The sequence below is a fragment of the Mesoplodon mirus genome (assembly GCF_964341445.2).
Source record: "Mesoplodon mirus genome assembly, chromosome: X".
Classification (NCBI taxonomy): domain Eukaryota; kingdom Metazoa; phylum Chordata; class Mammalia; order Artiodactyla; family Ziphiidae; genus Mesoplodon; species Mesoplodon mirus.
The window spans coordinates 30,876,117-30,888,126 of record NC_138981.1 but is presented as its reverse complement, the minus strand read 5'-3'; the positions used below and the strand labels follow the sequence as shown (position 1 = coordinate 30,888,126).

The following is a 12,010-nucleotide window of genomic DNA, read 5'->3' as shown; positions in this document are numbered from 1 at the left end:
AGTGTCCAATAGTGGGCATCAGCAGATGTAGGGAATCAGCCATAGAATGATCGACTCTGCTAAAAGCTACAGCAAAGTGCTTGTGGGCTAACAGAAAAAGGAGGACTTTGTCTTTCCGGCTCACTGTCGTATCCCCAGTACCTAGACCGTATCTGGCACATGGTAGGTTTTCAACAGATATTTGTTGAGTTAATGAATGAAGACAGAGCTATAGCTCTCAGAGAAGTGGAGAGAAACCTGAGGCCTAGCAGAACTAGGTAGGACTAGAGACCAGGGCTGTGTGGTGAAGGCTATGCTTAACAGTACTGAATGGTGCAGAGGTGGGAGAAGATGTGATGAAGAAGCTTTTAGTGAGCCAAATAGAAATTTTCTTCAAGAAGTAAATATGGTAAAAAAAAAAAAAGTGAATTATAGGTGTTTATAGCCATCTGCTCACATGAGTCATTTTAGGACATAAAAGCTGAAGAATCACTAGAAAGCAATTTTACAGTTTTTAAATGAAATTCAATATACTTCAAGCCAGAATATAATTGAAATATGGAAGTCAGTTTTTGGGGAAAATACACTTAGACAATCAATTTCATATTATTTTATATTTTAGCTTATTTTGTTATATATCTGAAACTATATTGTTTCAATTTTAAGATAGCTTTTCTTTTCTTATGGAAACACTTTTACTAAGGGAACACTTGCAAAATTTGAAGTAAATATTTTATAAATACTTTGTAAATATTTTGTTACAAACTTTAAAATAGAAGACAGAATTTCAGATTAAAGTTTGTACACACATCCTATGATCGACCTATTATTTCAAATCTTACCTCAGTAAGAGTTTTAAACTCAGGAACCTGTGTTTGAGCTTGCTTCTTGGTATAAAACAGGATTAAGGATACCTATAAGTTATAGATTACAGAGAAGGCACAACAGCAATATGCTATTTTAAATAGCACTTTTAGAAACAGAAATCATATAGGCACTTTCCAGAGTAATTATAAAACAACTTGCAATAAGTAAGAAAAGACATTAAAAATTCACTAAGTTCTTTTATTAGTTTCTGCTTTATAACAAAGTGACTCAGTTATACATATACATCCGTTCCCATATCCCTTCCCTCTTGCGTCTCCCTCCCTATCCCACCCCTCCAGGCGGTCACAAAGCACCAAGCTGATCTCCCTGTGCTATGCGGCTGCTTCCCACTAGCTATCTATTTTACGTTTGGTAGTGTATATATGTTCATGCCTCTCTGGCGCTTTGTCACAGCTTATCCTTCCCCTCCCCATATCCTCAAGTCCATTCTCAAGTAGGTCTGTATCTTTATTCCTGTTTTACCCCTCGGTTCTTCGTGACATTTTTTTTTCTTAAATTCCATATGTATGTGTTAGCATACTGTATTTGTCTTTCTCTTTCTGACTTACTTCACTCTGTATGACAGACTCTAGGTCTATCCACCTCATTACAAATAGCTCAGTTTCGTTTCTTTTTATGGCTGAGTAATATTCCATTGTATATATGTGCCACATCTTCTTTATCCATTCATCCGATGATGGACACTTAGGTTGTTTCCGTCTCCAGGCTATTGCAAATAGAGCTGCAATGAACATTTTGGTACATGTCTCCTTTTGAATTATGGTTTTCTCAGGGTATATGCCCAGTAGTGGGATTGCTGGGTCATATGGTAGTTCTATTTTTAGTTTTTTAAGTAACCTCTATACTGTTCTCCATAGTGGCTGTACCAATTCACATGCCCACCAGCAGTGCAAGAGTGTTCCCTTTTCTCCACACCCTCTCCAGCATTTATTGTTTTTAGATTTTTTGATGATGGCCATTCTGACTGGTGTGAGATGATATCTCATTGTAGTTTTGATTTGCATTTCTCTAATGATTAATGATGTTGAGCATTCTTTCATGTGTTTGTTGGCAGTCTGTATATCTTCTTTGGAGAAATGTCTGTTTAGGTCTTCTGCCCATTTTTGGATTGGGTTGTTTGTTTTTTTGCTATTGAGCTGCATGAGCTGCTTATATTCACTAAGTTCTTGTTTAAGTTTATTTTCATCAGAAGTGATTAATAATACATTGAATTTATCAGATATCACTGTCTCCTACTCCAGCCCTGTTCACTTTCTACAGTATCTAGTTTGACATTCATATAAATAGATTTACCATTTAGGTGGGTAAAGGCATGCTCTGTAGTGAAACATTCTGACAGCAAGGGAGTAGTTATTGCTTTATATTAAAAGGAAGAAAAACTGAGCAGCAGAAATATGCCCCTTATGATAGAGAACAGAGCCTAGTTAAGAGTTACTTGAGACCTTTATCTCAGCCTGATAAGTTGGCAAACAGGTGCTTTGTCTGGTTCCCTAGATCAATTGTCTGTAGTTTTAGTTTCTCTTTTTTAGCTCATTAAAGACACTTATTACATAATACTTGAATCAACAAAGTACTTATAGGTTCAAATTGTTTGTGTTATGAATCCCGTTAAAAAACTGACTCTGTTCTTAAAGGGAAACCCACATTTCTAAATATTATTTATCTCAAAGCTAAGGCCTATATTACTATGACTGTGTTATCAGTGAGCTCTTCTTTAAACAACAGGCTTTTCACCTCGAAATGTGAGTTAAAGCAGTATAGTTCATAGTCTTCTGTTTTCCCTTATTGTACATATCTGGACTTCATCTTTCAGTTGTGAAAGTTGCTTCACTATCAAAATTTTCTCAATTTAAAGTTAATAGGGCTTCCCTGGTGGCGCAGTGGTTGAGAGTCTGCCTGCCGATGCAGGGGACACGGGTTCGTGCCCTGGTCCGGGAGGATCCCACATGCCACGGAGTGGCCGGGCCCGTGAGCCATGGCTGCTGAGCCTGCGCGTCCGGAGCCTGTGCTCCACAACGGGAGAGGCCACAGCAGTGAGAGGCCCGTATACCGCAAAAAAAAAGTGTATAAATAAGGGTCTCATTTAACTTATTTGATTCTGTGAACCAGAGTGGAAAGGATGCTATTTTAAAATATCAAGGACTTAAATTATATAGACTCATGTATGCGTGCCTTCCAGATATTGAAATTTCCACTTCCAGGAAGAGTGACTGACAAATAAACATCTCACAGAATTGAAATGGGGGGTGGGGAGGTCATTTCATAGGTGCATGTGAACATCAAGAAGGAAGTTGAGTAAAAAGTGTGTGCTTCCTCATTTTGCCATCATATTTTCAGGTAAGGTAAGAAACTATTTCAGGGAGAGAAATGGAAATAATATACTCTGTAGTGATCCTAGGGATTTTTCTATCACCATAGCAACTACAATGACTATGGTTTCATTTTCAGAGGGTCAGAAACTATAAAGATCACTTATTTCTAGACAAACTAAAATAGTAAAAAGCTATAAAAGATCTCATCTCTGACTTTAAACTATGGAAACTGCTACAGAATTTTCTTTGGTGCGTATACCATTTTTCTGTGTGCAGTGCCTCAGGGACAAGAGTATGTGTAGGGACTTTAAAAAGGATTTCCTGGACTCCAGCCAAGTTTGACAGCATTCTCTGAGAATGCACCAAGGAGCTATTATCTAGATATCCAGGGAGTATGACATCTCCTGCCCCAGTTTTGCTTTTTGCTTTTCTCATTTAAGATAGAAAGTTTTCTTGCCTTTGCAACATGCTGCCCAGCATTGCTAAAACTGTTCATAACTTGATTCTGAGCAATTCCATCACTCTCCAGAGAACTGGGAACTCTTCAGAGATTTGGAGTAAAATCAGAAAGCTTTGCAAACTCAAATCATCAGAGAGAGACTATATATTCTCTCACACACACCCTGCATGAAAGCCATGAATGGATTACTTTTAGACCAGTGGGGAAGATCCTCCTTCCCTTCTCTTGAATTTTACCCCTTTAGGAAATTACAGCTATTCATTTTAAGTGTTTGGGCTCCCAACACATGGACAAATGGAGCTGGTTGCCCCAGTGTGAATTTCAGTAATCAGCATGTCCGTCAGCTGGATGCTTGGTATCAAGTGGAGCACTTGTCAGAGTTCTGGAATTTTGCCCTTGGGCTGGCAGCCACGTTAACATGGAGTCCATGACTCACATCAACAGGAGTTGAGCCATTGCAAGCACTGGCAAAGGTCATTTTGTCAGGCTGTCCAGGTCAGCAGAGTTAACAGAAGCAGAAAAGAAGTCATGTTGGTGCACCTGACCTAATCCAGCTAGTGGGGTAGCCCTAAATATTCCACCCAAGACTCTGGGCTCAGAGCCATCAGGACATGGTAATGAAATTTTGCCAGGTGGGTAAAAGAAAGAACAAATATAAGAGGTTTGCTTGAGTGAAGGGACTTCTAGGAAATTGATAACATATACCAGATCCATTCTGTCTTTTTAAAAATGTTTGTTATATTCTCAGTTTTGTTTTTATTAGTAGTAAACTTTTCCTCCATAAAGAAGTGTCTTACGTCAAATAAAGCAAACCATAGTGTAGTACTAAGCTAGTTTCAGTTTTGTAGTGAAAGAGGTTGACAGTGGAAGACAGTCTTCTCTGTCCAGATTTACATTTCCATACTTTCAATATGCTGAGATTGCTCTTAAGATCACCAGTCACCTCCTAAATATCCACAGTTGACTTTTTACTCCTGTTCCTAGATGCATTTGACTTGTTGGTGGCTCCCTCCCTCCCTCCTTCCTGATATTCGTTCTCCCTTTAGTTTTAAAATATTTTACTCTTCTGCTTCTTCTCCAAGGTCTGATGAGATCTACTCTTCAGACATATTCATCTCCATCCTCGACCTCTGCTTTCCACAAAGGGTCATCCTTAGGCAAATTTTCTTCTCACGCTTTCACTCTAACAAAAGTTTCTGAGCAATTTGACCATCTCTCCTGTAATGAAACAACACCTACTATATTCCACTGACTAGCAGTTCTATAACACTGGCCGAAGACAATTTTAACCTGCATTTCTCCAGATAAGGAATCTCACAGGATATTTCTGTGTTGTCATGCCTTCCTTTCCCTCACATGGTAATACTTGTTAGATACATATTCTGACCACAGAGTTAAATTGAGTTGCTTAGCAAAAAAATAATGAAACCTTCTAATCACAAGGTGTTCATGGACTTGAAGACAACACCTTGGAATTTTATAAACAATCTCTCTCTCTCTCTCTCTCTCTCTGAAATTCATTCACATCACCCGTAACCATTGTGTCTAGCTGATTTGCAGACCTGGGAACACAGCTGCTTTCCTCAGGATCCCATTGTAAGCACTGATTTTTGCCCCTTACAACTGACATTATATCCTCACAAGATTCTATAGATTAATCTTCCCCCAAGACAAGTCCTCATGCACCACAGTCATGAAGTCTTAGAATGAGGCAGGAAATCTCCCTAAGATCTACCCATGACTTCTCTCCTGCTGCCCAATGGAGTTTGCTTCAGAGCCAGCCTTCTGGGAAGCTGCAGGCTTAGCAACAGGCACCCCCCTAGTCTCCATCTCACACATGGTTGAACCTCCCCAATTTTGCCTGCAAGTCAGCAAATATGTTCATTTTATTGATACCTGTTAAGTTTTTATATTTATACAGTTCACCCTTGAACAACATGGGTTTGAACTTCATGGATCCACTTACATGTGGATATTTTTCCACAGTAAATGCTATAGTGCTATACAATCCATGGTTGGGTGAATCCACGGATGCGGAGGAACCACAGATGTGGAGGGCCAACTGTAAATTATATACAGATTAACCCTCATTTTATTCAAGGGTCAACTGTATTTATTTATCCTGACAGGAAGCATGTGATCCCTGGGTCAGAGAATATCTCACTAATTACTCAAATCCCCATGAGACATGCAGTGAGGGCCAGATGTACAAGAGAGCAACCCCAACATTATAAACATCAGAGCTTATATAAAGGATTTGGCACATCTGATAGAGACAGACAGACAGAAAGACAGACATGGAGGGACTTGGGTGGATGAGGGGAGAGAGAGGCGGGAAGAGAGAGACAAACAGAGAGAGACCTTTGCTCTGGAATGTAAACACATCCTCTCCAGAGAGGGGAAGTTCTAGGTCTGTTATCCTCAGAATGTAAGTTGGAATGTAAGCAAAGGGATCCAAGAACCATAAGCTTCTGAGTCTCCCTGGAAAAAGGCACTAATCTAAACACCAAGGTATGTTTGCTATTCAATTATCCTCTAACCCAGATGCCAATGTTCTTTGCTCAGAAAGGCCAGACCATGTGGAAATGTGAGAATATGTATGGCCCAACGATATTTGCCATCTCATTCATATTCTCAAAGTCTGTTGCCAACTGCCTATTGAATGTCTAATGTCTGACAACCCAAAGGCTTCATAATATGATTGTGTCCAGAAGGAAATCATCACTTACACACACACACATGCATACACACACACACACACACACAAATGCATGCGCACACAGAACCTGTTCATCCATCTGAAATCCTTTTACTCAGATATCAGTATTCATCTGGATGCTCAGGCCAGAAACCTGGGAGTTATTCAAGTCTTTCCTCTTCTTCAGCAAACAAACAGTCACTGAGTTCTGCCACATTTCCTTCCTAAACAACTTTCTCAATTCAACTCAATTATGAAGGACAACTAGATATTTGATTATATTAATAACACTTTAAAGTTTTTAGATGTAGGATATGGTATTATGTGCACTTTCCTTGAAAACAATTCATGTATATTGGAAACATGCTGAAGTATTTATGGATAATATATCAATTTGTTTCAAAATAATCCAGTTGAGGAGGTGAATGGGTGGAAATATAATGAAACAAAATTGTCCATGGTTTCATAAGTGTTGACACTGGGTAATGGGCTCATGGGGGCTGTTTGTACTATTTTCCTTTTTTCCTTTTCTGCTTTTGTATATATTTGAAATTCATACACACACACACACACACACACGCACACAAGTCATGGTTCCCCACTGTCTACTGAATTACATGCAGTATTTTAAAGTACATTAGTAATCATCTCCAGCCTCTGTTTCCTGACCCATCTTCCCTGATCCTGTACATTTCTGAAAAGTCAGTCATATACGACTACTCATGTTTCCTGTCTTTGCATGTGTATTACCTACTAAGTATGATGTCCTTTCCACTTCAACTACTCAGCTGTGTCTACCCCAAATTGCACTTCCTTTATGAGCCCTTTCGTTGGCTTGTGACCATATATGATATATGATTCATTCCTTTTCTGAACTGTGAGAAAAGATTTGGTACCACTTAGACCACTCATCAAATAATTTCTCATCATTTAACTGGAACTTCTAAACTGTAATTGTTTCCTTCAGTTTTCAAACCACATCCTCCCTTACTACCTCAATGAGATCAACTTAAAACTTCTTAGAAACAAATAAAACTGTCCTTCACCTACCTTTGCTTTCTCTGTATTGGTCCTTGTACATGAAAGAGCTCAATAAATGTTTACTCAATTGACTTGTCTTTGACAATTCAGATGAGCAAAGTAACCAAATTCACATTTGTAAGACTAGACAAATATGTAAGTTTTTAGCATTTTTTGAACATTAATATTTTAAAAGATTTTTATTACTTAATGGCATTGTGTATTGTCCCCTTAAATATAATCTAGATTTTTAAATTATGGAGTTAAATTTTGAGATACTTTCACTTATTCAACACAAATGCACTGGATACCTACCATGTGCCAGGCACAGGTTTGAGCTCTGGAAACCCAATATAGAGCAAGACAGATAACATCCCTGCACTCATAGGATCTAGTCTAGTGATGTAGAGAAACCAGTAGTTGTATAATTTCATGTTAGTCATAAGTGCCATGAAGAAAAATTAACAATACAGGGAATACAGAGCAGTTGGGGCTGCTACTTAAAATGGAACAGTAGGTAAAGCTCTTCTGAGATGAGAAAGAAGTGAGGAAAACAGCCATATAAGTGTCTTGGAGGGAAAGAGTATTTTTGGCAGAGAGAACAGCAAATGCAGAATAAGGAAAAAATAAGATTATAATATCAGGCAGTGTACAGCCAAGTTATGTAGAGATTTGTAGGCCATGATAAAGACTATGGGTTGGGAATTCCCTGGCGGTCCAGTGGTTAGGACTTGTCGCTTCCACTGCTGAGCGCAGGTTCAATCCCTAGTCGGGGAACTAAGATCCCACAAGCCGGGCATCTGGGCCAAAAAAAAAAAAAAAAAAAAAGACTATGGGTTTGATGAGGAGCCATTGGAGGGTTTTGAGAAGAGAAGTAACATGATTTGATTTATGTTTTATAAGAATTTCTTTGGCTGTTGTGTGGAGAATTGACTGGGAGAGGGGCAAGACTGGAAGCAGGAGGATCATTTAGGTAGCTATTGTGATAATCTAGGTGAACTATAAGGATAACTTATATCATCAGAGCAATAGCAAGGGAGATAACGAGAAGTGGTCAAATTTTGGACATGTTCTAGAAGTAGAGCCAACAAGATTGTCCAACAATTTGAATACTGGAGATTAAAAAAGAAAGATCAAGGATGATTCCAAGATTGTCAGCCTGAATAACTATCAATTGATATGTCATTTACCAAAGGAGAGAAAACCATGGGAAGAGAAGGATATGGGGATGCAGTTCAGAATGTGGTTATGCTAAGGTTAAGATGCTCATGAGACATTCAAGTATCAAGAAAGTACCTAGATTTGTGAGTCTGGATTTCAGAGTTGAGGTCAGGGCTGGAGATGTAAGTTTGAGAGTCATTGTCATATAGAGATTATTTACAGTCATGGGACCAAATAAGAGGTAATATAGATAGACAAGGAAAGAAGTGTCAGAACTAAGCTAGAGCACTCCAATATTAAGAGATGAGTAAGATGGGAAGGATTCTGTAAAGCAGACTGAGAAACAGTGGACAAGAAGGTGGAGGAAAAACCAGAAAAATTCAGGTTACAGAAGTCAAATGAAGATAGAGTTTTAAGATGGAGGGAGTGAGTGATCATCTGTATCAAGATGAGGACTGTGGATTACCCATTGAAGTTGGGCATGTTGAAATCACTGGGCTTCAAGGCTAATGACTTTTAAAAGTAAATAGATTAAAAATGCAAGGCCATTAGTTACTTTGGGGGTTGATAAATTTCCTTTCTTCTCTTTCCATAGACAGCTGAATCATTTTTGACTTGCTTTAAAATTTCAATATTACAGAATATAAAAGACAGCCTGCAACAAATCTCAGGTCAGATTGACGTTATTCACAATAAGAAGGCAGCAGCATTGCAAAGTGCCACACCGGTGGAAAAGGCGAGGCTACAGGAAGCTCTCTCACAGCTCGATTTCCAATGGGAAAGAGTTAACAGAATGTGCAAGGACCGACAAGGGTAGGTACCACTTTTCCTTTTACTAAATGATTATACCTGTCTCCCAGGAATTCTAGAGTTCATTTCAGTGTTCTCCATGGAAAAAAGAGAGGTAGGGAGGAAGAGAGGGAGAAGTATCACCTTCACTGGAAAAAGGTAAGTGGAGTAAGAACAAATAATGATGAACAGTTCAGACTAATGAGCTGAATTCAACAAATTTTTCTGTACTGAAGTTAGTATTACGTTGGAGCACTATAATATCCTCTAAAATTTCAGGTAATGTCAAAACCCATCTGGTCATTTAATTGAGGTGGTTTAAATAATTGTACAATATAAATTGTATACCTTTGGTCAAATCTGTATCCTGTAGATTTATAACTGTTTGATATACTTAGATTAATATATTGGAAATATAAGCTGGCAACACAAAGTTGATTTTTGTGTGTTGTTTCTGTTTTGAAGGTGATTCTTTACATTTTGAAGTCCCCCCACTTTTTTGCTACAAGGAATTTGTTGGTTTAAAATAATTAATTTTTAGTGCCTCCCTTAATTAAAATATCCAACTGTTGACCAGATTTTTAAAATTCACATACATTTCTTAGCCTCGTACTACAAGAAGGTATTGTTTTCTCTTCCAGTTTTAGGTTAAAAGGAATAAAGTTGTAATGGCTTAAAACAATTTGTTTCAAAGATTTGTTCAAGACCATCTTCTTCATTATTCTCAGAGGAAATCAAATCATTTTTAATAATTACAAAGAACCTCCTTAATATCTCTCAAATCTGTTCATTTCTTGCCATCTTTACTTCTATTTTTGTTCTTCATTTACTGCATTAGATTCCTAAATCAATACTTCCAGCAGAAATCTCAGTTGGTGCCAGTGATCATCCCTACTTTGTTCCCAATTATCTTTCATCCAGAATTGTTTTTCTGAAGTGTAAGAAAACTTACATTCCCTTTAGAATAAAGTGAAAACTTATTAATTGGGGATATAAGGCTTTCACATGACCCCTGCTCCTCTGGTCAGCCTCACTGTTTATCAATTCCTGCCTGCCCTACAACCCCTCCAAATTCTGCTCTATCAATATTAAATTGATTTAAAGATTCGCAAATGTTTTCTGCCCTCTCTGGCCTACCTGCCCTTCAAGTCTCATGTGAGATGTTATTTCCTTCTTAAAATCCTAAAAATATTAGTTGATCATAGAAAGTTAGTTATTATTTTAACATTAATGGAGTATAATATCAACATATTATTTATGTATTTGCAGATGTCACCGGACTTGGTGGCTACTCTGTAGAGTACCTGCTCCAAAGTGACCTATTCCTAGAATTTACTACATAGCAATCGATTTTATTTATTTATTTATTTGTTCCTTTTATGCCTCCTGCACAAGCTCCTGAGAGACAAAAGCTGCGTTTTATTTTGTGTGGTATGGTCAGGATTAAGGTAGTCTTGAGCACGAAGTGGATGTTTGGTGTGTATGGACTGAAGCCTCCTGCAAGAAGCCTGAGAATATTTTTCCCTGGATGGTCCAATAGTTCTATCTCAACTTACTGGAAAACAGTGGGCCCTAGGGTATCCAAAGTCATTCTTGATAAAGGGAAAGAAACTCAGCAACCCTATGTATATACTGCAAAAGACAAACTCATATTGCCATCATGGTACACCTCTCAGTAGCCCACCTTGAGTCAAAATGAGCTTTTACAAGTTGCTCCAATGAGGTCAGTTTCACCACTGTCTTTTGGGGTGCTCATTCCACTTTGGGGATGTTTTTGTCTTTGTTGTCTTCTCTCAGTGTTTTCTTCCAGCCATCCAAGGCCACCAACACTATCTCTTAAGAACCTTGCAGGGTTCTTGGGTAGCCAGTGGTTACTGTGCTTCTATAGACACCTCCCATCCTTGCACGAAAACAGAGGTGAAACTTTCTGCTTTCTGAGACTTCTCCCCCACTTTATGTCATCTTTGGTCAGTGAGCTAGGTATTCCCTTCTGACAGTCATACAACTCTTTCCCTTTCAGTTCACCTTCAACCATAGTCTTTAAAAGAAGCAGAAGACTAATGCCATTCCACAGAGAGAGTAAGCTGAATTCTCACCCCACATCTGGGTGGGAGTCTTTCCTGAATTCTCACCCCACATCTGGGTGGGGGTCTTTCCTGAATTCTCACCCCACATCTGGGTGGGGGTCTTTCCTGAATTCTCACCCCATGTCTGGGTGGGGTCTTTCCTATATCTGGCAAGAGATAGTGTGTCACTAACGCCAGTAGACCCACTCTTTTCTTATCCAGATTCTGGAAAAGTATCCTAATTTTTCTCTAACTGGGTTCCTCTAGGAATTGGTCAGGAGCTGCTAAATTTCCTGTGACTTTTAGTCTAGTCTCGAGTAAAACGGTTTTAAGTTATTGCTTGTGAGCACAGACACTAGAGTTCAACTTGTTTTGGAATCCTGGCTTTCCTGCTGACTGGCTTTATGTCCTTGAACAAGTTCCCTAACCTTTATGCTCCACAATTCCCTTACCTATAAAATGGGATAAAAATATTTTCTAAGTCATAGGGTTGTTATGAGGATTAAATGACACGATGTATGTAGAGTGCTTAGCAGATTGCTTATACATGATAATGACTCGATCAGGCTTGGCAATTTTGACGATAAAAATAATTGTCTTCTGGCTCTGATAGTCTTCATGCCTGCTAATTCTTTCT

At 38.6% G+C, this 12,010-nt stretch overlaps 1 protein-coding gene across 2 annotated transcripts in view; it reads left to right on the top strand.

Moving 5' to 3' along the window:
• The window catches only part of DMD (dystrophin), a 2,064,872-nt gene that overhangs the window by 906,557 nt on the left and 1,146,305 nt on the right, over positions 1-12,010 (top strand). For both annotated transcript variants that reach the window (XM_082609524.1, XM_082609523.1), the window contains exon 43: positions 9,159-9,331. In XM_082609524.1, coding sequence (XP_082465650.1) covers positions 9,159-9,331 — 173 coding nt within the window. The remainder of the gene's footprint in view (positions 1-9,158; positions 9,332-12,010) is intronic.